We start from the raw sequence: 27,490 nt of genomic DNA, 5'->3' as shown, positions 1-27,490 counted from the left end.
TAAGGCACCAAGGTTGTGGCCATTTAGTACAGCAGCAGGAAGAAGCGAATACATCCAGTAAAAATAAAACCTGCCCAAGCACACTGCTTCGTACAAACCAGCCAATTTCAAGTCCAAAGTGGCACAGTTGGTTCAGATGACCACACACATCTTTGTCAGTGTCAGACAGAATCATCAAACTCTCGCTCTGGCCAGAACCTCCTTGACTGAAAGTTTCTAAAGAGAGCAGCTTCAGTAATTTTTCAAGCCAGAATTTTGGGATCTTTTCTCTGTGTGTCATTTGAAAAGGACTCTCCACTCCTGAACTGTTTAAATTGAGACCCAGGGCACTTACCACTGCCTGAAGTCACATTATACACTTACTGGCTTATCGCCTGTCATTACTGTCATTCATTTGCTGCCTTCCATTAGAGTGTAAGCCCCAGGGGGGTGGATCTGAGTTCACTTTGTTTGCCACTGTGTGTTCCATGCCTAAAATGATGCTGAGACCCAGTAGATGCTAAATCAACATTGAGCGGATAGCTGGGAAGTTGACTTGCTAAGGAGAGGTGAGAAATCCTTCAGCACCACTTTGTCCTGCTCTGAGAGAAGACAAATGAGCAGTTCAAATGCAGCTGAGAGTGATGAGATTCAAGGGGGAGGGCAAGTGCGGTGCGTGCGCAGTCATGAGCAACTCTTTGTACCCCATGGACTGCAGCCTACCAGGCTCCTCTGTCTGTGAAATTTTCCAGGCAAGAATAGTGGAGTGGGTTGCCATCCCCTCCCTCCAGGACATCCTCCCGGCCCAGGGACCAAACCTGCGTCTCTTGCATCTCCTGCATTAGCAGGTGGATTCTTTACCACTGAGCCACCTGGCCAGGTTGTTAGTTTTGAGTGATGGGAGGAAATGAAGGAGTCACATAAGGATAAGAGTGAGAATGGAGGAGGCGCAGAAGTTATAGCCAGGCTTTGAAATGACTCCTTGCCCGACTCTTCACAAATCCCACGTTTAGGAAATAAAAGAGGTCGTTTGTTACCTGTAAGAATTTACTACATCCAGCAATCCCACTCCTAGAGTGGAATAGCTGGTTGTTGTTGTTCGGTCACTCAGTCATGTTCGACTTTTTGTGACCCCATGGACTGCAATATGCCAGGCTTCCCTGTCCTTCACTATCTCCCGGAGTTTGCTCAAATTCATGTGCGTTGAGTTGGTGATGCCATCCAACCATCTCATCCTCTGTCATCCCCTTCTCCTCCTGCCTTCAATCTCTGCCAGCATCAGGATCTTTTCCAATGAGTCGGCTCTTCACATAAGATAACCAAAGTATTGGAGCTTCAACTTCAGCTGAAAACTAATTCAAAAAAATACATGCACCACAGTGTTCACTGCAGCACTGTATACGATAGCCAAGACGTGGAAGCAACCTCAATTTCCCTCAACAGAGGAATGGATAAAAATGTGGGGCATGTGTATAATGGACTATTACTCAGTCGTGAAAAGAATGAAATAATACCATTTGCCACAATGGGGATGGACCTAGAGATTATCAAACTAAGTGAAGTAAGTCAGACAGAGAAAAACCAAAATCATATATTGCTTATATGTGAAATCTAAAAAAATGATAGAAATGAACTTGCTTACAAAACAGAAATTGACCCACAGATGTAGAAAACAAACCTATGGTTACCAAAAAGGACTTGTGGTTACCAAAGGGTTTCCCTGATAGCTCTGTTGGTAGAGAATCCGCCTGCAATGCAGGAGACTCCAGTTCGATTCCTGGATCGGGAAGATCCCCTGGAGTAGGGAAAGGTTACCCACTCCAGTATTCTGGTCTGGAGAATCCATGGACTGTATAGTCCTTGGGGTCGCAAAGAGTCTGAGGGGACTGAGTGACTTTCACTTTCACAAAAGGGGAATGGTGGGGGGATAAATTAGGAGTTTGAGATTAACATATACACATTATTACATATATACAGAAAACCAAAAGGGACCTACCATATAGCAGGGAACTATACTCAATATTTTGTAATAACCAATAAGGGAAGAGTATCTGAAAAAGAATGTATGTGTGTATAACTGAATCACTTTGCTGTATACCTGAAACTAACACCACATTGTAAACCAACTATACTTCAATTTTTAAAAATCTATTAGAAATTTTGTTTATTAACTTATGGAGCCAAGGAGAGAGGCCCCTGTCTTGGCCACTACTACATAGCCCTATGAAAGGTAAATAGTAATAACTCGTGAAAGAACTAATGTGCATGATTATTCACTGTATCATGATATGTTATTGCAGAATATTAGGGAAAAATCTAAATGTTCATCATCGTGGGGCCAGCTTTTTAAAGTACATACATGAAACAACAGAAAAGTATGCAACCATAAAAAGAATTTCCTTAATCGTGTATGTCCTTATTCTTTTTACTAATATATAAATGTACTAATACAGAAGCAGTTTCATTACATATAGTGGAATACATTGCAAGGGAAAAAAAGACATGCCACAGAACAATTGTGTTATATTCTGTCTTTTGTGTAAAAAGAAGACTAAAATAAAAATATGGTTCACATTCTATTAATTTTTAAATTTTTTTTTTGTTTTCGGCTGTGCTGTCTTCGTTGCTATGTGAGGCCTTTCTCTTGCTGCAGCAGGTTGGGGCAACTCTGCAGCGTGCAGGCTTCTCATCGTGAGGGCTTCTCCTGGTGCAGAGCTTGAGCTGTATTTTTGTAAATGAAAAGCACTTGTAGACATTTAATCAATACTATATGTCTGTTTTGCAGAAATAAAATGTTGCTTAGAGATTCCCTTTAAATATTTCTTATTTTTGTGCTTAAACATATTTTCTGTTGATCTATGGAATGTTCTGTACAGAGATGCATTATTGTACTGTTGGGCTAGGCTGTTTTTTCAAAATCTGGAGTTATCCAAGTATCTTTGACCATGTTTAAAAAAAACAGTATTTTTTGTTATTAAAATTTTGACTACATAATTAAGGAAAAAAACTCTGAAAGGAAAAATGTGTGTGTGTGTTAGTTGCTCAGTCGTGTTTGACTCTTTGCAGCCCGTGGACCGCAGCCCACCAGGCTCCTCTGTCCATGGGATTCTCCAGGCAAGAATACTGGGGTGGGTTGCCATGCCCTCCTCTAGGGGATCTTCCCAACCCAGGGATGGAACCTGGGTCTCCTGCATTGCAGACAGATTTTTTACCATCTGAGCCACCAGGGAAGCCTGAAAGGAAAAATAATGCTTCTAAATGATAGGGGTTACCTGTTGGAGGAAGCAGGGACAAGGCACATGGAGATGGGGATGGGAAAGGTTTCCATCGTATCCCTTCGGCAATTTTAAAACTTTTGAACCGTTTACATGTATTATTTATTCAAAACGTTAAATTTAAATCATATAAACAATAAGTCAAAAAGAAGAAGAGAAACCACAGTCTCACCCAACTAGACCCAGGTCCCTAACTCAGCCTGACACAGAGACCCTGCACCATGGTTGCCTGTGGGCAGTGGGGTACCATACGCATGCTGGCATCTCCGTGGCCACAGAGCTCTGGGTCCATTCCGTATACCATACTGGGTTGAAAACTCCCGAAGTCCCAGCCTCTGATTCCCAGACTCAGGGCCCAGCAACTTGCACAGTTGACAGAGTCTTCCCAGCCTCTGTGGACAGGAGACTTGATAAAATGTGTACCATTGAACCCTATGATGAAAGCTGGTTGGTTAAGACCCTCTGGCTTTTGTGGAATAATCTTTAATGCACCAGACAAGAAGACTGCTAACCAGCCTTATTACTGACAATTTCCTCACGTCCCTGGTAGGGCAGGCAGACGATTTGAGGATTATCCAGGCTCTGACAAATCCCCTGGGCCCTGACAATCTCATTTATAAAAGAATCAAATCTGTTTATTGCTGATAATAAATGGTATGCCCTAAGGTTTGCTTGTAAGTAACATGTGAGTCGCTTTTTTTTTTTCTTTTAGCAACAGGAACCAAACTTAGATTCATCCTGATAAACTGGGCATTTGGGACTTTATGTGATGTAATTTCTCTGAATGATTTCTTAATCCCCCTTTTCTAAACCTTTGCTCCCCAGCTCATGATGACATAAACAGCCTTGATCCAGAGCAAAAATGGTCCATCTAACAAAAGAGCCTGTTCTTGTGGCTAACATTCACTGGTCACGGTGCTTCGTTTTTATTTGTTGCTGTAAAAATTATTTGAAACAAAAGGACAAAGCACATCTTGAACTTAAATGTCTGATAAGCTGAGCCCTCTGAATGCAAAGACCATATCCTCATTCGTCTCTGTATTCCTTGCAATAGGTATAGTAGCTCACGCACTGTAGATTCTCAAAACCAGTTGTGAGATTGACTTGTTCATAAACTACCATCATTTCTCCAGTGAAATGTTCTCTGATATCTAAATACTAGCGAACGACATTTAGAAACCCAAATAATGAATAATTTACATTACCTCTGTCCTTCCTCTTGATTTATGAGAAGTAAAATGCCCTGCTGAATTCTAACCTATGCATATTATGAGTATTTAATCTTATTCATAATGTCTCATTGAACATGGCTATTTTTTCAAGTATTGCTACATAAGGAAAATCTCCAAGCATAAGTTAATATCTCCCTTGGACGTTAATTAATATCTAAGGGATATTAATATTAATATCCCTTAATACTGATCTGTGTGACTCTGGTCTTCTGACTATTTTCCTCTAGGTTGTACCTGAAACCGATGCAAAAGCCTAGACTTGGAGGGAACTCTGAGCTCCCGTATTTCTTTTGTTGAGGGTGGGGGAAGGTGGCACTTACTCTTCTGTATTTGTACACTAGTCTAGGAATCAATGGTGAAGAAACCATCACTGGTACCCAAATTCATCCTCTTCCATGTATAATATTCCTCATTCTAATTTTCTGCCTGATGAAGCAATACAGCTAGCCAGATGATTTCCAGCGTTCAAAACCAAGGCTTCTTCTGAAGGTTTTGTCATTAGTTTTCTCCAATTTAGAAGAGTTTTAGGATTCCAGAGGTTGAAAAGGCCCAGTCGTTACATGTCTCTCTCTCTCTCTTAAAAATAATTTTATTTACCTATATTCGCCTGTGCTGGGTCTTCACTGCTGCGTGGGCTTTTCTCTAGTTGTGATGAGCCGGGGCTGCTCTTCGTAGCAGTGCACAGGCTTCTCATTGCAGGGACTTCTCTTGTGGAGCAGGGCTCTGGGGCATGCAGACTTCAGTGGTTCTAGCTCCCCAGGCTCCAGGGCACAGGCTCAACACTTGTGGCGCACGGCCTTAGCTGATCCCTGGCACATGGGATCGTTCCAGACCAGGGATCAAACCTGTGTATCCTGCATTGGCAGGCAGATTCTTTACCACTGAGCCACCAGAGAAGCCCATCTCTCTCTTTTAAAATCCCATTTAGTATTCAATATATATTCATTATAGATTGATTGAAACATATGGAAATAAATCAACAGGGGTATGGGGAGAAAGTTAACATTCAAAGGTAATTATTAATATTCTGATGGTTTCCTTATAGATAAATTCTTAAGCATTTTTCTATTGTGTGTGTGTATTTCTCTCTCTCTCTCTCCATAGATGGATAGATGATTCTCACATACACACACACACACACACACATATATATATCCATGGGGTTGCCAAGGGTTGGACACGACTGAGCAACTGAACAGCAACACTCTTAACAAATACATCACATACACATACTGCTTTAAAACTTATTTTCTTTGCTCTCAATAAATTACTAAAACATATATTTAAGGTTATTTTGTAACACTCCAACACACATGGAAATATTCATATATTTTCTTCTGTGGAAGTGAAAAGAAATAAAATACATATATAAAAATACTGAAAACAAATCTAGTGAAGGGTCCTATGTAAGCCGTGAAAATGAATTCAGAATATTAGGAAATTAGTTTCTTCTAATTCAAATTTTTTTCTTTACTTTGATTACCTTTGAAAAATATTTTTCGCAGCATAAACTTTTGTAGGAACACAGCTAGGAGATTCTCAGTTGTCATGTAATCCTAAGCTTAAAGTTTGCAAAGTCTAGTTTTTCTTCTTCTTTTTCTTCTTCTTTTTTTATTTTAAGCCTTTTAATTTAACTTATTGACCCCAGTATTTTTGCTACATCCATTGCTAGGATCAAATCGTTATACTTTTCAAAAGCATTCCTTTAACCTGAGGTCAAACAAATGTGAAATATGAGGAAGTTATAAATAGACTGAAATCTAGAACAACCATAACCCTGATATCTAAATTTTTATATCTTTGAAGTACACTGAATACAGAAAGAATGCAGACTTTTTCTTTTCCAGCCAGAGAAACCACACACACAAAAAAAAGAATAAAAAAATGGTCTCTTTCTCATTTCGGTAGTCAATCTCTCAATCCAAAAAAAGAAAGTGGGGGAGGATTTAAATCAAGCCAACAAAAATAAACTGTTGCCACTGTTTATTGAGAAAATAATTCCTTGAGATTTTGTTTTTCCCCAAAGAACTACCCCCCAAAAAAATCATAAAGAAGATCTCTGGCTTAGTTTATTTCCTAGAGGAAAAAATTGTTAACATTTGTTTATTTTGTAAAGCCTACCAATAATGAGTGGACCCATAAAATTCCCCTCTTTTCTGTGTGTGGTGGGAAAGAAGCAGGGGGCAGGCTAGGTTTGGCCTGCAGTATGAATATAGTTTGCTGTCTGGAATTGCCCAATCTTGTCTGGCTTCTATAAGATTCCCAAGGTCCATGAATCATGTCCCAGATGAAGAGCCCAGAGGGTATTGGATGGATGATTGGAGGGAGACCAGACGATGGAAGACTCTGAAATCCAGATGGTAGCGTCTAGAATGGGCTCTGCGGTAGATTGGGTTAATGACTCCAGGTCTCCCCTTTTCTCTGTGTCTACACCCTTCCATAGGCTCAGCGGAGGTCAAGTATCTCTCCTCGTCCCTTGACTTTGAACTTGGCCAATGATGGTGTGTCAGTTTCCAGCTCTAGACCTTGGGAAGCCTCCCACGTTTCTGCATCACGGTGAGAAGAGCACCCTCTGGCAAAGCCCACCCTCTGGACAGGAGGCGGCGCTGGGAGGGAGGTCCTGTGGGTCAGAGCTGCCCCCTCAGACCTGCAGGAGACACAAAGCTGCCCCAACGGGAAGCAGAGCCCCCAGCTCAGTCCAGACTGGCTGAGCCTCAGCAGACGGATAAACACTCTCCAGTAATAAATACCCATGTGGTAAGCCCCTGAGTTTTCGAGGGCTCTGCTGTGCCGCGTATGTATTACTGTATTTGTATCACTGCTGTCATTGCAGTAATACAAACTGAGACACACTTTTAACCACCCTCCCTCCCCAAAAAAAAAATCATTAAAAATTTTTTTAAGAACCTAGGGACTTCCGTGGTGATCCAGAGTTAAGGCTCCACGCTCCCAATGCAGGGGAACATACGGGTTTGCTCCCTGGTCAGGAACCTAGGTACCACATGCTGAAACTAAGAACCTGCATGCCTCAACTAAGATCTGGTGCATCCAACTAAATATTTTAAAAGCATTTTTTTTTAAAAAGAAACTATACTTTAGGGAGTTTAACATGTGGCTGTATGCAGGACAGACTGGGATGGGAAAGAGACAGGATCGTCATCTGGATGTCAGACGATGAGCCCGGAGCAAGCGTGGAGGTGGCAGGCACAGGGTGAGGGAAGAGACTGACGACTGGCCATGAGGATGAAAGAAGACTCTGACTCAAGGAAGGAGCCAGCAGAATCTCACACCTGCAGACAGGAAATGGCAGTATCTATGGGGTACTTGGGATGTGATTTGGGGAAAAACGACGAGCTCACTTGGTGCCACAGTGGGTTTGAAGCAACAGCAGTGTAATCACAAGGCCATGTGGGGTAAAGGAGAGACTAACAGGGACAGACAGACCGGCTCGCTAGTCCTGGCTTGATTTCTTGCTGATCGTGGGGCTCTTCCAAGTGACACAAACTCTTTGAGCCTGAGTGTCCGGCCCCGCAGCAGTCTTGAGTCTTCAGAGGTGCCCCGATTGTGAAGACAGGGCAGGCTGAGAGGAAATGGGCATCCTGGTCTGCTCAGCTTCTCTGCTTTTGGGGACGCCCCTCCCTTGAAATCCAAGGGGTTGTCATGTACGTGACCACCTTCTCTGCCCCCATGATTCATCCAATCAGACAATGAGAGTCCACTTTGGTGGGGTGGATATGAATGTTTGATGAGAAAAGTGTCTCTTCTAATATTAGGAATAATAAAGACACTACAAGTCTCGAATATATTGAAGGTGGCTCAGATGGTAAAGAATCTGCCTGCAGTGAGGGACACCTGGGTTGGGAAGATCCCCTGGAGAAGGGAATGGCAATCCATTCCAGTATTCTTGCTTGGAGAATCCCATGGACAGGAGGGCATGATGGGCCCCAGTCCATGGTGTCCTGAACAGCTGGGCACAATTGAGTGAATGTTTCAGTTCATTTAGGCTGCTTTGGGGAAAGAAATTGCCTGAGAATGCAGGCAATGTAGCCGAGATAAGAGGTGCAGATAGAAGGAGAGAGAGAGCCCCAGTGATACTGCTTGAACCCCTAGATCTAACAGAGCCATCTACTGGACTTTCCAGTTACATGAGCCGGTATTTGCATGTGTGTGTGTGTGTATAATACATTTATGTGTATACATATATATATATTTTTTTTTTTTTTCTTTTGCTTGCACAGCTTACAGGATCTGTTTCCTGACCAGGAATTGAATGTGGGCCACAGCAGTGAAAGTGCCAAATTCTAACCACTAGACCAGGGAGGAGCAGGGGACGACAGAAAATGAGATGGTTGGATGGCATCACCAACGCAATGGACATGAGTTTGAGCAAGCTCCGGGAGTTGGTGATGGAGAAGCCTGGTGTGCTGCAGTCCATGGGGTCACAAGGAGTCGGACACGACTGAGTGACTGAACTGAACTGAACTGAACTGAGACCAGGGAACTCCCTATATATATATATATATATATGTATATATACTTTTTTCCTGGTTAATGTATTTATTATGTAACTGTTAGTTCTGAGACAAAGTCAATTCCAAACATACTATTGAGGATTCTGTAATAGTTGACTTTAGCAATGGCTTATGCTTGTGCTCAGTCGCTTCAGTTGTGTCCGACTTTGCGACCCTATGAACTGTAGCCCACCAGGCTCCTCAGTCCATGGGATTCTGGCATAATCCAAACCTATTTTTCCAATGAATTTTAGTTCCCCAACCAGAGATCAAACCTGTCCCGTTAGCAGTGAAAGCATGGAATCCCAACCAATGGACCTCCAGGGAATCTCCTCCAATAAATTTTCTCATGTAACTTCCAAAGAATTTTTCACTGCCATCATTTGGCTCTGGAAGACCTTTACAGGCAATAGTATTTTTACATTAGAAAAAAAATTAAGTACTGGTGTTAGGCACAGGTTAAAAGGGTGATATGCGCAAAATATAATAATTACAGATCAATACTAATTTGAACACACATTTGTATTTAAACTGTTCAAATAATCATTGTTTTAGATAAATTTAAAGCATGCTTCAAGAATCGGTTTTAACATCTCCGTTCTAGTGCACTACAGAAAAAATTTCTTTCTTATTTCTTCAGCAGTAAGAGCCTCAAAAGTGGTGTTAGAAATCCAGATTCTAACCTTGTCCTCTCAAGAAAGAAGTTGAAGAGGTTTTGGATCTGATTAAAAACATTATTCTAAGGGAAATATCTGCAGAGAGAGAAACCCTGGGTCTACATTTTTAATTAATGTAGTTTGAGCTGGGTTTGGGGCTCTTGAAACTGAGAGTCCTAAATCAGCAGGTATTCAAGAAATAGTAGCTGAACAGCATTCAATAGGGAATTGACTCTTAGAGCTTGCCTGACTTCATATCTCGTGCTTCTTCCTATAAAGGCCTTGAAGCCAAATGGCAGCAGAAAAGGCATAAAGTGTGCATTGTTGAAATAGACGTGGATTCACGGGCTTTTGAAAGGAAACATGACAAGAATCACACTGTGAGATATGAAGATCTACTACAAAGCCACAGTGAAAAAACAAAACAAGACAAAGCCCGAAGAGCAGTGTGGTGTTGGCAGAGGAACAGATAAATAAGCTGGTGGGACAGAATGAAAGCAGATTCATTTACATATAGGAACTGAGGCATGATTCTCAACACCACAAATCCATGGTGTTGGGAAACCAGTTTACTATATAGAGAAAAACAGACGCCACACATAAGGGCCAATTTTGGATAGTCTACAGTGTGAAAGATAAAAATATAAAGGGCTCCCATAGTGGCTCAGTGGTAAAGAACCCACATGCCAATGCGGGAGACGTGGGTTTGATCCCTGAGCTGGGAAGATCCCCTGGAGAATGAAACGGCAACCCACTCCAGTATTCTTGCCTGGGGAATCTCACGGACAGAGGAGCCTGGCGGGCTACAGTCCGTGGGATTGCAAAGAGTCAGACATGATTTAGTGACTGAACGAATGAAAGAAAAACAGAAAACCAAGAGAAAAAAAAAAAATCAGATACATTTGTTATCTTGAGGTTGAGAAGAACTTCATAAATTCTAAACTGTGAGACAAAAACAGATGGGTTTGAACCCATCAAAGTGAAATAATCAACCAAGGACACCACAGACAGCAGGAGAAGAGAACTGTGATGTCAAAATCCAACAAGGAAGTCATATCTAGAACAGAGGTTGACAAAACGGTGGTTCAGAGGCCAAATTCAGCTTTGCCACCTGTTTTGTAGGTAAATCTTTACTGGAACACAGCCCCACTCATTCACTACGCACCATCTCTGGCTGCTGCGTGCTACAGCAGCACAGCTGAACTGGTGCAGCAGAGAACAGACGGCCGGCAAAGCCTAAAATACTGTCTGGGCCTTTACAGTAAAGTGTATTGACGTCTTATCTAGAATATACAAGGAAATGAACCAAAAAAGTCAGAAATCCGGTAGAACAATAGGCCAAGGATATAAAAGGGGAAATATGAGACAAGCTCAATCTCACTATTGTTTAGTCACCAAGTCATGTCCAACTCTTGCAACCCATGGGCTGTGGCCCAACAGGCTCCTATGCCCATGGGATTTCCCAGGCAAGAACATTGGAATGGGTTGCCATTTCCTACTCTAAGGGATCTTCCTGACCCAGGGATCGAACCTGCATCTCCTGCATTAGCAGGCAGGTTCTTTGCCACTGAGCCACCAGGGAAACCCAAGAAACGCAAATTATGTAAAAGGAGATTCCTCCTGAACACCCACACCATAGGAAAAATTAAAAAGTCAGATGAAAGTAATTGTTGAGAAAGATCTAAAGAGGTGGAAATTAGCACGCAACGCAGATGGGCAGGGAGACTCCGCCATCTTCTGGAGAGCAGCTCAGCAGAGCTCAGCAGACCTCCTATGTGTATACCCCATGAGCCTGCAATCTCATGCCTGCACGCAACTCAGGAAGTTTACCCCGGTCTGTAAGAGAAGGTATACAAGGATGCATCCTAGCAGTTTGTGGGAGCAGGCTATTGGAGTCAGACCAGTCATATCCAAGGGAAGGACAGAGCAACTGTGCTGGGTGCATGCCATGGGGGCTGCAAGAACGAGAGGTTGATACAGCTGCATGAGTAGGTCATGCTGTGGAGGAGAGAAAAACCAAAACAGAAGGAGACCCAGAGCCCAAGACTGTATGTATGTACATATGTATGAATATGTATATATATGTATTGTTGTTTGTTGTTCAGTTGCTAAGATGACTCTTTGCCACCCTATGGCTGGTAGTATGCCAGGCTTCCCTGTCCTTCACTATCTCCTGGAGTTTGCTCAAACTCGTGTCTGTTGTTTTGATGATGCCATCCAACCATCTCATCCTCTGTCGCTCCCTTCTCCTCCTGCCCTCCATCTTTCCCATCATCAGGTTTTTTTCCCAATGAGTCAATATGTACTGGGTTGGCAAAAAAATTCATTGTGGCCTCTCTGTAAGATGTTACGGAAGTGAAGAAGCAGCTAGAAAGACTGGTAAGTCCCTTAAGACAAGGCTATAAGCAGATGGCAACAGATTCAACTCTGGTTTTCAGACAATCAGGGAGCTTCAGAGCCACCTCGATGGCTCATTTAACCTCAGCTTCCCAGGTGGCCCCCCACACCCTGCAGAGTTTCCAGTCCAGTGGGTCTGGGCCTAGGCCTGAAAGTGTGGGCTTCTAACAAGTTTTCAGATGCTGCTGCTGCTGGTGGTCTGAGGAACCACACAGAGCCATCAGAGCTTCAAGAAGAAGTGAGTGGCTAAGAAAATCAGCCACCACAGAGGCTTGGCAGGAAGTACTGGACAAACTGAGAAAACATCTCTGCTGTCAGTCCAGATAGTAATTTCCAGAGAATAGTAGATTGGTGGCTTCCTGTCCCCTGAAAAAATACCCCCCAAAAAGCTCTTCCTGTCCCCTGGGAATACCCCATGGTCAAAAGCTGCAGGCAGCACAGACAGCTCTTCTTCACTAGAGCTGCCATCAATCACACTGGCCCAGCGCCCAGCCCTGACTAGGATGGTCGCAGTGGGTTAGCGGGTCAGTCAGTGTCTGTCGCCCTCAGAGTCCTGCCCTTTTAACCAAACACCTCGGGTCAAAAGCCTTCCATGAGATAAAGGCACTCGTGGTCTGAATCCATATTTGAATAGCACAGAAACCGAAAATAAGCAAAATCATTTTGAAAGGTGATTAAGAAAGTCACCCCCAGAAAACAGCTATTATTCATCCCTCATCTGGGCTAAAGTCAAAATAGGAACCAGGGAGCGAAGGCTCTAGAGCTCCCTCAGGTGGACTATTAATTTCAATTCTGTCCCCACTTCATTTTTTGGTTTAATTTTTTAATAACTGAAAAAAAATCTTTCAGTGGATCTGCCTGGCCTGTGGAGGCTGAGTTCCCCAACCAGGGATTGAACCCACGCCTTCTGCCTTGGAAGCACAGAGTTGCATCCGCTGGAACACCAGAAAGCATGTTTCATTACCTGCTGAATATGGGAGATTACTGGTTGCCTGATGTTTGAGTTTCCTAGAGCTGCAGGAGCAAATCGCCACAGAATGGGCAGGGGGGGTTGAAGGGAGGCTTAAAACAACAGAAACATGTTCTCTCACAGTTTTGGAGGCTAGAAATCCAAACTCAGGGCGCCTCTGAAACCTGTGGAGATGCGTCCTTCCTCGCCTCTCCCAGCTTCTTGACATTTACTGGCCGTCCTTGGCCAGCAGGGGCCTCACTCCAGGCGCTCTTAGTCGTGACGTGGCATCTCCCGTTTTGTCTCTGTCCTCACGTGGCTCTCTCCTCTTCTAATGAGGACACCAGTCATGTTGGAACAGGGTCCACCTAACGCCAGTATGCCCTTAACTTAGCTAACTCCATCTGCAAGGACCATATTTCCAAATAAGGTCACGTTGTGAGGTGGGGCCAGGGAAGGGTGGGGGGCGGGGGTAGGATTTCAACACATCCTTTCTGGGAGGACACGATTAACCCATAATGTCTCCCCAGGACCCTGTGCTCTTTTTCTCTCCTAATCAAACCCAGGTTCCCCCCAAAGCACATTAACTGACACAACTATGACACCCAGAATTCCAGGCTGAGACTAGGGAGACCCCGCCCACACGGCAATGGTCTGTCCCAGCAAGTCATTACTGGGCACAGCAACAGGCACTTGGGTAACTCAGAGACTGTGCTCTTGAAGAGCTTCTAGCTAGGGGGCATCTGGACCAAGGGACAAGCCTTTAAAAGATGGGGATATCAGAAGGCCATGTATGGCAGTTCAGTTCAGTTCAGTTCAGTTGCTCAGTTGTTTTGTGACCCTATGAATCGCAGCATGCCAGGCCTCCCTGTCCCTCACCAACACCCAGAGTCCACCCAAACCCATGTCCATTGAGTCCGTGGTGCCATCCAACTATCTCATCCTCTGTCATCCCCTTCTCCTCCTGCTTTCAATCTTTCCCAGCATCAGGGTCTTTTCAAGTGAGTCAGCGCTTCACATCAGGTGGCCAAAGTATTGGAGTTTCAGCTTCAGCATCAGTCCTTCCAATGAATATTCAGGACTGATTTCCTTTAGGATGGACTGGTTGGATCTTCTTGCAGTCCAAGGGACTCACAAGAGTCTTCTCCAACACCACAGTTCAAAAGCATCAATTCTTTGGTGCTCAGCTTTCTTTATAGTCCAACTCTCACATCCATACATGACCACTGGAAAAACTATAGCCTTACTAGATGTACCTTTGTGGACAAAGTAATGTCTCTGCTTTTGAATATGCTATCTAGGTTGGTCATAACTTTCCTTCCAAGGAGTAAGCGTCTTTTAATTTCATGGCTGCAATCACCATCTGCAGTGATTTTGGAACCCAGAAAAGTAAAGTCAGCCACTGTTTCCACTGTTTCCCATCTATTTGCCGTGAAGTGATGGGACTGGATGCCACGATCTTTGTTTTCTGAATGTTGAGCTTTAAAGCCAACTTTTTCACTTGCCTCTTTCACTTTCATCAAGAGGCTCTTTAGTTTTTCTTCACTTTCTGCCATAAGGGTGGTGTCATCTGCATATCTGAGGTTATTGATATTTCTCCTGGCAATCTTGATTCCAGGTTGTGTTTCTTCCAGTCCAGCGTTTCTCATGATGTACTCTGCATAGAAGTTAAATAAGCATGGTGATAATATACAGGCTTGACATACTCCTTTTCCTATTTGGAACCAGTCTGTTGTTCCATGTCCAGTTCTAACTGTTGCTTCCTGACCTATATATAGGTTTCTCAAGAGGCAGGTCAGGTGGTCTGGTATTCCCATCTCTTTCAGAATTTTCCAGAGTTTATTGTGATCCAGACAATCAAAGGCTTTAAATAAAGCGAGTCAAAGGCATAGTCAATAAAGCAGAAATAGATGTTTTTCTGGAACTCTCTTGCTTTTTCCATGATCCAGCAGATGTTGGCAATTTGATCTCTGGTTCCTCTGCCTTTTCTAAAACCAGCTTGAACATCTGGAAGTTCATGGTTCACGTATTGCTGAAGCCTTGCTTTGAGAATTTTAAGCATTACTTTACTAGCATGTGCTTCTGCTGCTGCTAAGTCGCTTCAGTCGTGTCCAACTCTGTGCAACCCTATGGACTGCAGCCCACCAGGCTCCTCTGTCCATGGGATTTTCCAGGCAAGAGTACTGGAGTGGGGTGCCATTGTCTTCTCCATACTAGCATATGAGATGAGTGCCATTGTGTGGTAGTTTGAGCATTCTTTGGCATTGCCTTTCTTTGGGAATGTATGGCAGTGGCCCTTCTCAGATCATTAGTTTGCTAGTTATCTGCTTTCCTGGCTATTATCCCCATTAGAATGGGAAGGTTGACCTTTTAAAAAAATTTATTTATTTGGCTGCGCCGGGTCTTAGTTGCAGCATGAGGACTCTTAGTCATGGCATGTGGGACCTAGTTCCCTGGCCAGGGATTGAACCTGGGCCCCCTGCATTGGGAGTGCAGAGTCTTAGCCACTAGACCACCTGGGAAGTCCCAGGTTGACTCTTAAAAAATACATATATCTTGCTGCTGCTGCTGCTGCTAAGTCGCTTCAGTCGTGTCCGACTCTGTTCGACCCCAGAGACGGCAGCCCACCAGGCTCCCCCGTACCTGGGATTCTCCAGGCAAGAACGCTGGAGTGGGTTGCCATTTCCTTCTCCAATGCATGAAAGTGAAAAGTGAAAGTGAAGTCGCTCAGTCGTATCAAACTCTAGCGACCCCATGGACTGCAGCCTACCAGGCTCCTCCGTCCATGGGATATATATCTTAGCTCTTATTATAAAGGCAAACATATAAAAGGCACTCAAGTTGAATAAATGTTTCAAATATTGTTAAATGTTTATTCTGCTAAATCCTCTTTCTGCCCTGTTGTGAGCTGTTATCTGCCTATGTCATAGAATGAGCGAGGAAGTATATTACTAAAGGAGCAGATATTAGTTTTCCCAGCTTGGAACCAAAGAAGCGGATGTAGATAGAGCTTGAGGGCCGGCTCTGGGTGATCAGTTACCACATTCAGCACTTTCACAAGTGCATTAAATAAGACAAAGTAGCGAACACTGAGAAGGAGAATGCTGGAACAATGGCAGAGGGTCTGTTCTTCCTCTCAGGCACCAAGTAACTGTGGGTCTCCAGAGATGTAGATGGCAGGCTTCCCAGGTAGAGGTAGTGGTAAAGATCCTTCCTGCCAGTGAAGGTAGACGTGAGAGGCGTGGGCTCGATCCTGGGTTGGGAAGATCCCCTGGAGGAGGGCAACCCACTCCAGTATTCTTGCCTGCAGAATCCCATGGACAGAGGGGCCTGGCGGGCTGCAGTCCGTGTGGTCGCACAGGGTTGGACACGACAGAAGCAACTTAGCGTGCACTTGGGATGCATGGAGGGAGGTAGATGTGGCCCAAGTGGGGCTCAAGTGGCCTTGGAAGGAGGTCAGCTGGTAGGATGACTTTAGCTTGGCCCATGAGAGACAGGCTGGACCAGACCCCAGGTGAGGTCAGGACTGAGTGAGTTTCCTCCCCACCCACCCCTGACCCACCAAGTTGAGTGTGAATCACTCTCAGGGACCCCCTTACACATTGCAAAATAGGTATGCTAGGAAAATGGCCAAAGGTTTGGAAATGGGCAAAAGAGATTATTAGTATCCTTCCAATAAAATGCCAGTCTGTTGTCCCCCAGATCGTTCAGGAGTACCAGATCCTATAAGGGTGTGTGCACCTCTGATTGCTTTCGATTGGACTAGTATTTAGTTATGTACCGATAGAAGTAAGCGTGTAGAAAATGGATAGGCACGCAAACATTCTCTGTCTTGAGCCATGCCAATGAATCCTGTTCATAGTAATGCAAAAGAATATTATCCAGTGGAGAATATAAATCCCTGCAAGTCTAAATCTCGTTTGACCTGGTTTTCACCTCTTATTCATTCTCTCATTGATTAATAAGTTAAATAAAATCATTAACAAGCAAGAAGTGTATGTCTATCTGAGAGTCATGTTTTACCTTCCAGGATTTTATACTTTAACAGGTAAAGAAGTAAATAGAAATGAAGTGGGGGACAGCGAGGATGCCTGGAGTCTCAAGGTTCAACACAGAGGTACGTAACTATGGAGAAAATCAAGGCAGGGTTGGGGAAGGATGAGGAAGTAATCTGCTGCTGAAAGATGGCCGCCCTCCAGCACACCTGCCTGAAGGCTATGCCAAGGAATATTGCTACCTCCCCTCTCTCCCCTTCCTATTAGCCGGTATGTTAGTTTTTTTTGTAGGGCTGCTGTAACAGAGTATCATAAACTGGGTGGTTTACAAAACATAGATTAATTCCCTACAGTTTTGAGGCCATAAGCCCATGCTCAAGGTATTGGCAGATTTGATCTCTCCAGAGTCCCCGCTTCTTGGCTTGTAAATGACCATCTTCCTCCTGTGTGTGAAGACCATCTCTTCATACGACACCAGTTATATTGGATTAGGGCCCACCCTAATGACCTCATTGAACTTGATTACCTCTTTAAAACACCTGTATCCAAATACAGTTGCACTCTGAGGCACTGGGCGTTAGGGCTTCAACATATGAATTTGTGGGGCGGGAGAGGGGACAGGCACACAAGCCAGCCCTAAACACATCACTCTCACACGCCCTGTAAGTTTGTAGCTTGCTAATTTGATGAAATTCGGTTTATGGGATAGGTGCTCACTATGCATTGATATAGCCTGGAATCTGCTTAGTGGACACGAAACCCCTCAAGACCAGACCCAAGCTGCAGAAATCCCTGGGAGGAAACCAGTAACTCATTGACTCAAATGCATCCTAGGGCAGGGTTTTCTGGCCGCTTCCTGAGAAGAACGTCATTCTCCCTGAGCAGGTGGGGGCGGTGGGGGGGGGGCGCCACAGGGGATGCTGCCACTGAAGGTGGCAATGGGACTGGGAAGAGAGCTGGTTGTGGACTTTGTGATTTGGGGTAAATTGTTTAACTTGCCTGGGCTTCGGTTTCCTCCTCTGTGAGAGGGAGGGGCTCTTTCGGCCCTTTCTGCTCAAACCTGGGCCAGGAACCAGGAGCACTGCACCTCCTGGAGCTGATGGGAAGGGCAGACTCTCCGGAACCCACCCCAGGCCAGGTGTGTCTGAATCTGTATCTTACGATTTCCAGGTGACTGACAGGCACATGGAAGTTTTGGAGGCACTGATTTAAGACTCGCTGGGCCTGGTGGTCACAGACGGAGATCACGGAGCCCATTATCATGAAACATGAAGCCCATCATTTCTCCCTTCCCTCATTGCCCCTCCTCAGAGAGCATGTTGGAGGAAAGATGCTCATCCCTGCTTCTAAGCTGCTGTGAATACTCGTCCTGTCACCCCACTGAGAGCAGAAAATAGGGATTCAAATGCAAATCCCTCACCCTACCCCCACCTTGCTAATAATCGTTGGCTAAGAGATCCTGGAATGTGAAGTCAAGTGGGCCTTAGAAAGCATCACTACGAACAAAGCTAGTGGAGGTGATGGAATTCCAGTTGAGCTCTTTCAAATCCTGAAAGATGATGCTGTGAAAGTGCTGCACTCAATATGCCAGCACATTTGGAAAACTCAGCAGTGGCCACAGGACTGGAAAAGGTCAGTTTTCATTCCAATCCCAAAGAAAGGCAATGCCAAAGAATGCTCAAACTACCACAAATTGCACTCATCTCACACGGTAGTAAAGTAATGCTCAAAATTCTCCAAGCCAGGCTTCAGCAATATGTGAACCATGAACTTCCTGATGTTCAAGCTGGTTTTAGAAAAGGCAGAGGAACCAGAGATCAAATTGCTAACATCCACTGGATCATGGAAAAAGCAAGAGAGTTCCAGAAAAACATCTATTTCTGCTTTATTGACTATGCCAAAGCCTTTGATTGTCTGGATCACAATAAACTCTGGAAAATTCTGAAAGAGATGGGAATACCAGACCACCTGACCTGCCTCTTGAGAAATCTGTATGCAGGTCAGGAAGCAACAGTTAGAACTGGGCATGGAACAACAGACTGGTTTCAAATAGGAAAAGGAGTTCGTCAAGGCTGTATATTGTCACCCTGCTTATTTAACTTCTATGCAGAGTACATCATGAGAAACGATGGACTGGAAGAAACACAAGCTGGTATCGAGATTGCTGGGAGAAATATTAATAACCTCAGATATGCAGATGACACCACCCTTATGGCAGAAAGTGAAGAGGAACTACAAAGCCTCTTGATGAAAGTGAAAGTGGAGAGTGAAAAAGTTGGCTTAAAGCTCAACATTCAGAAAACTAAGATTGTGGCATCCGGTCCCATCACTTCATGGGAAATAGATGGGGAAACAGTGGAAACAGTGTTGTCAGACTTTATTTTTGGGGGCTCCAAAATCACTGCAGATGGTGACTGCAGCTATGAGTTTAAAAGACGCTTACTCCTTGGAAGGAAAGTTATGACCAACCTATATAGCATATTCAAAAGCAGAGACATTACTTTGCCAACAAAAGTCCGTCTAGTCAAGGCTGTGGTTTTTCCTGTGGTCATGTATGGATGTGAGAGTTGGACTGTGAAGAAGGCTGAGCGCCAAAGAATTGATGCTTTTGAACTGTGGTGTTGGAGAAGACTCTTGAGAGTCCCTTGGACTGCAAGGAGATCCAACCAGTCCATTCTGAAGATCAGCCCTGGGATTTCTTTGGAAGGAATGATGCTAAAGCTGAAACTCCAGTACTTTGGCCACCTCATGTGAAGAGTTGACTCATTGGAAAAGACTCTGATGCTGGGAGGGATTGGGGGCAGAAGGAGAAGGGGACGACAGAGGATGAGATGGCTGGATGGCATCACTGACTCGATGGACGTGAGTCTGAGTGAACTCCGGGAGTTGGTGATGGACAGGGAGGCCTGGCGTGCTGCGATTCATGGGGTTGCAAAGAGTCATACACGACTGAGTGACTGATATGAACTGAACTGAAGAGATCCAGGGGATGAGCAAAGACCCAACAGAATTACTGGGTTAATTTCAGAACTTCCCCCCATCTCCACCCAATCAGACAATCCAATCAGAAAATGGGCAACGGACATGAACAGACATTTTGCCAAAGATGTCAAGTAAGCCCATGAAAAGATACCCAGTATCAGTAGCCATAAGGAAAATACCGATTAAAACCACAATGTCAGTACATACCTATCAGAACACAAAAAACAGTGACGTCACCAAGGGCTGGTGAGAATGTGGAGAAGTGCATCTTTCCCATGTTCCCAGCGGGAATGTAAAATGGTACCCAGACACTCTGTGCGTGTTTGGCAGCTTCTTATAAAACTAATCATGGAACTACCATTTGACCTTGTGATTTCATTCTTGGGCATTTATCCCAGAGAAATGAAAACTCGTGTTCTTGCAGAAAAAATCTGTATAAAAATGTTCAGAGAGGCTTTATTCATATTTGCTCCAAACTGGGAACGATCCCAATGTCCTTCAATGTGGGAGACAAACTCTGAACATCCATACTCTGGAATGTTGTCATCGATAAAAGATAGTGAACTGATGCACAGTACAGCTGGGATGAGTCTCCAAAGACTGATAGTGAGTGGAGAAAGCCAGGCCTAACGATCACATACTGCTTGAGTCCATTTAAATGATATTCTTGAAGTGGTAAAATTCTAGAGACGGAGAGTGAATTAATGGTGGAAGGAGGCTAAGGGAGGTGGGGGTAGCTATGAAAGGGCAACCCGAGGGATCCTCGTAATAGAGATGTTCTGTATCTTCACAAATCAGTGTCAATGTCCTGATTTTGATATTGTGCGATGGCTTTGCAAGATGTCATTACTAGGGGACCTGGGCAAAAGGTAATCTGGGGCCATCTGTGTTGTTTCTTAAAATTGCATATAGATTGACAATTCTCTCAAAAGAAGAGACAGAGAAAAAAAGAAAAAAAAAAAAAAAAAGAACGTATTCTTGTCAATAAAAAGCGAGCGAGCTGTGTCCTGGTCCTCCCTAGAGAAACGTGCTGGATTCTTTGCCAGTTGAGGAATTCTGGTGCTTCTGCTGGATGTGAAGAGGGAAGGGAGGTCAGAGAAGGTAGAAAGGAGATGTTTTATGTATTCCCTGCTGCTGCTGCTGCTACTAAGTCGCTTCAGTCGTGTCCGACTCTGTGCGACCCCATGGACGGCAGGCCATCAGGATCCCCTGTCCCTGGGATTCTCCAGGCAAGAACACTGGAGTGGGTTGCCATTTCCTTCTCCAATGCATGAAAGTGAAAAGTGAAAGTGAAGTTGCTCAGTCGTGTCTGACTCCTAGCGACCCCATGGACTGCAGCCTACCAGGCTCCTCTGCCTGTGGGATTTTCCAGGCAAGAGTACTGGAGTGGGGTGCCATTGCCTTCTCCAATGTATTCCCTAGAAAGGCCTATGTTTCTATGTGAAGTAGACAACTGCTTGGAAGTAACTGGTCGCCAAAGCCCAGCCAAACCTCAGAACCTGCCAGAAATCCTAAGAAACTAGAGAGTAGGTCTCCTGTGCCTTCATGGGCACTGTGTGTCAAAAGCCCTGTCTGCCAGCAGGATGGGCCCTGGGGGACCCCGATCTGCAGCTTCCGGCTGTGGGAAAAGTCTGTTTGGGGTGTCACCCCAGTCACACTCCATCAGGAGGCTCAGCCTGGCTCAGCCATTCTTGAATCAAGGCCCTGCATGCATGTGTGCGTGCTCAATCAAGTCTGACTCTTAACAACTCCACGGACTGTAGCCACCAGGTTCCTCTGTCCATGGGATTTTCCAGACAAGAATACTGGAGCGGGTAGCCACATCCTAGTCCATCAAGGTCCTGAGCAGGTTCTAGGACCTGGCTTTGACTGAAAAGTGAAAATGTTAGTCGCTTAGTCGTGTCTCTTTGTGGACCCATGGGCTGTAGCCAGCCAGGCTCCTCTGTCCATGGGATTCTCCAGGCAAGAATGCTGGAGTGGGGTGCCATTTTCTTCTCCAGGGGAATCTTCCCGACCCGGGGATGGAACCCAGCCAGGTCTTCCACATTGCAGGCAGATTCTTTACCGTCTGAGCCACCAGGGGAGCCTGGCCTTTGACTGAGGAGCTCATTGAATCCCATTTGAAGACGAGGGAGTTTGTGGCATAGCTCCTGTCTCCGAGGGATGCTGGTTGCCTGGTTTCAGGGTTCCAGAACTTCCCTCCCCCTACATCCCTCGGCATCCTGCCCACCTAAGGCTTGCCCCTCCAAGTGCTTACGGGGTGCTCACAGACAGGTGGAACTTTGGCTTCCTGCCCTGCCCGATGTAGACAAGGACACCTTGAGCTGCCCTGCAGCTTACAGAGCAAGTGGCAGGAGGGTGGGAGTCAGACCAGAAACTGAAATCAAGTCACTGTCTTTCCTTTAACTCCCCACCTTTTGACTCAAGAACAGTTGCCGTTCAACTGTCACCTCCTACCCTGTATTTTGTTCATGTTTTCTGTTCACGAGAAAGCCAGTGGATCCGGGCTTCTCAACCAGCAGTCAACACACACTTCTTGGTCAGCCGCCAGTGGTTTCCACCTGCGTCCCATGCCTGGGAGGGGACTGGGGCTTGCTTCCACCACCCAGTCAGCAATGTAAACCCTCTGCCTCCGCCACCAGTCAGCTGCTTCTTGCCAGAAGCCTCTCCCTCTCCCAACAATGCTCACATGCTCCAGCAATTCCTCTCCTTCCTGTATGGTCACACTAGGATTTTAAGAAAATGAATAACGTACTAGTCTTCATAATGCACATATAGAATATCTAAATGCTGCAGAAAATCGGATAAAATTAGGATAAACATTGCAATGCCAAACCACTGGGTTTGTAACTAGAACATTGAGATCAGAGGTAACTGTGGTTTAATATACAATGACATCCGTATCCAACTCCCTTTTAGCCTTTTGTCACCTGCTGGGAGAACTTCACATACGTTGACTCACACTTGTTCAGTCACGAAGTTGTGTCCGACTCTTCGTGACCCCATGGACTGCAGTATGCCAGGTCTCTCTGTCCCTCACCATCTCCCGGAGTTCACCCAAGTTCATGTCCATTGATTCAGTGATGCCATCCAACCATCTCATCCTCTGCCGCTCTCTTGAAGAGTAAATATTTGAATCTAAGTGTCGGTCAGGTGGGATCGAAATAAGAGTTTATGGATTTTTCAGGGTTCTGAAAGTAGGCTACATCTTCCAGTGAGAGGGCAGCTCACAGGCACTCAGGTGCGAGGTCTCTCCTCGCTTTCCTTGGAGCCCATTTCCCCACCAGCTCTTGGGTTTCGGTTGGTAGGGGTCTCGTCCTGGGACTACCCTGGTGGCCAGGGCACACACAGCAGGATGTGCCTGGGGGACCGCCCGAGCCCGGAGCCTGAGCCCCGAGTGCCTGAGGCTCCGGTGCGCCTGGGCTTGCAGCCACAGCCAAGCTGACAGTGAGGGGGAACAAGCGGGGTCCCTTCACACCCGGAGGGGCTGCTCGGGAGCGTGAAGTCGGCCACCTCAGGGGAGCGACGACGAGGGTGCGGGGAAGGAACGGCTCCCCGTTTGTTCACCCTGATCCTTGGACTTCTTGCCCCGAGGAATCAAAGCTCACTTCACTGTTACCCATACGGTTCAAAATGCCACTGCTCTGACAGAGATGTGAAAAAAACAAAGTTCACACCTGAGGCAGAAAGTAAACACATCATGGCTTCTTCTGAAATTAAGCTTTCACAAGACTGGGTTGGGAGGGCACCCAGCTCCTGAGGCAAACAGTGTGTGTGTGTGAGTGTGTGTGTGTCTGTGTGCACGCACGCGTGAGCATCAACACAGACTGCCAAGCGCACATTTTAGCCAGGCACCAGGCTGTTCTTAAGTTGCTTTTCCAAAATCAGTAACAAGGGGCCACATGAGCTGAGGTCTTTTTTTCTGATTCCTTTAAACATTGATAAAATCGTCTTGTTTCAGAAGTCATTTCCTCTTAGGTACAGATTCTGTGTCCAGGATGGGAGTTTTCTCCAAGGTACCCATGTGCTTCGGGGACCCACTCTGGTGCACTCCTGCCTGACACCACCTCAACTCTTTATGGAAACACCCTTTGTGAGCTGGGGTCTTTTTAGATCTCTCGTCGTCTTGTAGTCTCTGGGCAGTGAAGCTGCGGCAACTACCTCGCTATGGAGTGAGAGAATTTTCTCAAGTTTCTCTCAAATTTCTTTTCCCAAACAGGTCCTAAGAGGTGGTTTATACCACCTTACAAATCTATTAAATATCAGTGAGGTGACTTTGTAACATTAATGCTTTGTACTATCAAACATACTCTGGCCAATAAAAATACAATCTCCACAGCTGCTTTCTTAAAACTCTCACAACCAATTCTGAAACAGAATACTCAATACTGTCAGTTAAATAGGAAATCAAAAATGAGGTTTCAAGTCGGTACATTAAGAACAAAGTTTCAAGTAAGTAGACTTACTTCTCTCTATATTCTCTTATACATTTTGAATTGTTAACCAGGGCTGTGGATTACCTACTCCAAAGAAAAATTTGAATAAGTCAAAATTAAATATTCAGAATCTAAATTGAAACTGTGAACACAGACTATCCCTGTTGAAGTGCTTTTTTCTTAAATCTTCAAAATAAAAGCCCTCCCTCCGGCATCCCCCACCACACTTCCTTCCGTAGCTGCATGTAATGCCTTCAAGGAGCAGAGTAAGCTTGTGTGGGAGTTAAACACACACTCATCACCCCCACCCCACCAGATTTGACTGAAGTGTGGCAAGGAGGGCCATCTGTTTTATTTGAATGAGAAATAACCCAGCATTCTGATTTCAATTAGCCTCTTTGTAGCTTTATGTTTGAGCTGGTTCCATGGGTAACAGTTCAAACTAAGTGTAGAGAGAAGCTGGCCAAGTTCTGCCAGTGCTGATTTGTTTTTAACAACTGTCAATGAACAGAGAGCAAGTGTACAAGACAATGTGGCTGGATGCACATTAAAATGCAAAATTTCACAAGATCAGAACAGCACATTCTGGCATCTGAGAGCTAAACAAAACACTGAAATGGTGTCTATCATTGTGTCAATTTAAATATTTAAAATCAATATCACTTATTTAAATTCCTAGTTTTGATTAACAAATATGTGCCTTATTCTTCAGTTGCTCAGTGTATCGACTCTGCAATCCCACGGACTGCAGCACACCAGGCTTCCCTGTCCTTCACTATCTCCCAGAGTTTGCTCAAACTCATGTCCATTGAGTTGACGATGCCATCCAACCATCTCATCCTGTCGCTTCCAAATACACATCTACTACATGCAAAGTCCTGTTACACTTGAGGCCTGAACCAAAGAAGGAGCAGCGGTTCTTGCCCTTGAAAGGCCTGTGATCTACTTGAAAGGATAAGCCTGCAAAGTTATACAATAATCTTGAGTAATATTAAGACAGTAAGAGAACTGTCAGACAGCAGTATTGAACAAAGTAGCGGGAGTTCTGAGGATGGAAAAGGAATACTTCCGTCAAAGGCTTTACGTTGGAAGGGATCTGCTCATTAGTGGCAGGATAGGGCTGAAACAATGCCATCTCACACCTGGGTCCCTTCCGCATCACCTCTGCTCCCCTTTTCACCTAAGCATGCACACACACACACACACTCAAAAGCCCAATGAGGCATCACTGCATTGGTGACAGTTCAAAGCCTCGCCTGTGGCTGCACGGAAGCCACTGCCTCCCAAGGGTGTGTTTGTCAAAAGACACCAGATTCCTGAGGCCCCATCCCACACAGGTTGACGGCCCAGTTCTTTGACAGCTTCATGTAATGGATCTCAAGGAAGTCATATGAACCAGTGGGGGCAGGGGAAGAGTCGTTTCTGATGGCAGCTGGTTTGCACAATCACACTTATTGAGTCGCATTTTCCCATGGCACTCAGGGGTCCAATCCTTACTATCTGTTTCCTTGAAGTCCTGAAAGAAGAGTCTATGACCTTGGTTCTGCAGCTTCATCAGTTTCTCAACATGTCCCTCCTCAAGGGGTTGGCCAGTTCTCCAAAGCCACATCGTCCAGAGCAGAGGGGTCACGGTGGAGACAGCCAGCAAGAGGGGACCCTGTGGCTGGGTCCCGGCTCAGCGGCAGTTCGTGGGACAGATGCTGAGCGCCCAGCTCCTTCCACCCCAGCTCTGCTGACAGGTCACTGTCCACAAGGCAGCTGACCCAGCCCCACCCGCTCAGCTTCCTGCTGTCCAGGAGACAGTCCCAGGCAACACACTGCAACACAGTGATTTCCTAATTCCAGGAAATTCAAATTAAGACAAATGTAATCATAATGAAGAAGAGCTGCTAGTCATTGTTAATGCATAATCATAAAAACTGATTAAAAAAATAAGAAATACTGTATTTTGAAAAACAGGTTAAAAAAATATGAAATCTTTAACAGCAATGCAGTAGGCTCATATTAACTACTATACTTACATAATTCATCTGGCTAGATATGCATGACTAAAATTTCTGCTAACTGCCTAATAGTGAAAAGTTTAGTTTTGTTACAAAGCCTGGGAAATTGGAATTTCATTTAGCTCAAAGCTCAGAAAGTACATTAGCAAAAATCAGTAGAATCTGATAAAACAGTATAAATCACTTAAAAACACCATTGGCAAATACAGAATCCCCATGAATATACAACAGGTAATGATGCAATGAAGATGTTTTTACAATATTTATTAAGATAACAAATTTATAAATTGAAAGACTCAGAGGCACATAGTTTTTAAAAGGCCAATACCATGGAATAATGAAGTCAACACAGAAAAGAAGATATGAACAGTTACAACCAATACAAGATTTTTTTAAAAGCAGCATCCCTACCCCCCTGCCCCAATACACATCATAGGAATCATCCTTCAAAATTACCATGATAAAAAGTTACTTCCTTCAAAGAAAAATAATTCTTTCCACCTACCGAGCCTAGAAAATCCTATTTACAATGAACTGTCCTGTATTTCATCAGTATTGTTTAATATGGCCTCTTCTATTCTGCCATTAGAAGTACTGAAAATTTTATAGCTATTATATTTACAAATGCACATAATATTTAAATTTGCTCTTCATTGAGAACAACTGAATATATACTTAATCAAATCACGATACAAATGTTTTAGTGCTGATAACACATTCTGCGGGGACGGGTATATGGGGAGAGGTGTATTTAGAATCATGTTGTTTCTTAAGGATTACTAGGCCAATAAGTCTGGTAAAACTCAAGGTAGTCACAAAAACAGGTGTTTGTTGATGAAGAATTTAATTTATTTCTGTTTTAACTGGACACACTGGGCTTCTTCAGTCAACCTTCACCACACTGTATATTTTGGTAACAAACCAAAAGCATGCAAAGAAGCCAATTGTTCCTATAAAAGAAAAAACAAAAGTCAACCTCCTTTCAAAGGCAGCTTCATGATTTACATAAAAGTACAGACTTAAAATGACTGGTTCCTTAAAAAAGCCATAAAACTATAAACCAAAACTATAAGCC

The 27,490-nt window shown here is 44.5% G+C and overlaps 1 protein-coding gene and 1 non-coding gene across 2 annotated transcripts in view; both read right to left on the bottom strand.

Annotated features, from left to right (window-relative positions):
• Window positions 1–15,448: 15,448 nt before the first annotated feature.
• On the bottom strand, window positions 15,449–15,521 carry TRNAG-CCC. Its single transcript has one exon. It is a non-coding gene; the product is annotated as a tRNA-Gly (tRNA).
• An 11,141-nt stretch (window positions 15,522–26,662) lies between these two features.
• Window positions 26,663–27,490, bottom strand: part of TM9SF2 (transmembrane 9 superfamily member 2) — a 51,603-nt gene continuing 50,775 nt past the window's right edge. The window contains exon 17 of the mRNA XM_027557890.1: window positions 26,663–27,365. Within this exon, the coding sequence (XP_027413691.1) occupies window positions 27,298–27,365 (68 nt within the window). The 3' untranslated portion in view covers window positions 26,663–27,297. The remainder of the gene's footprint in view (window positions 27,366–27,490) is intronic.

This window comes from Bos indicus x Bos taurus, chromosome 12 (assembly GCF_003369695.1).
Source record: "Bos indicus x Bos taurus breed Angus x Brahman F1 hybrid chromosome 12, Bos_hybrid_MaternalHap_v2.0, whole genome shotgun sequence".
Taxonomy (NCBI): Eukaryota; Metazoa; Chordata; class Mammalia; order Artiodactyla; family Bovidae; genus Bos; species Bos indicus x Bos taurus.
Note: the sequence above shows the minus strand (reverse complement) of the source record. Positions and strands in the feature narration are given on the sequence as shown.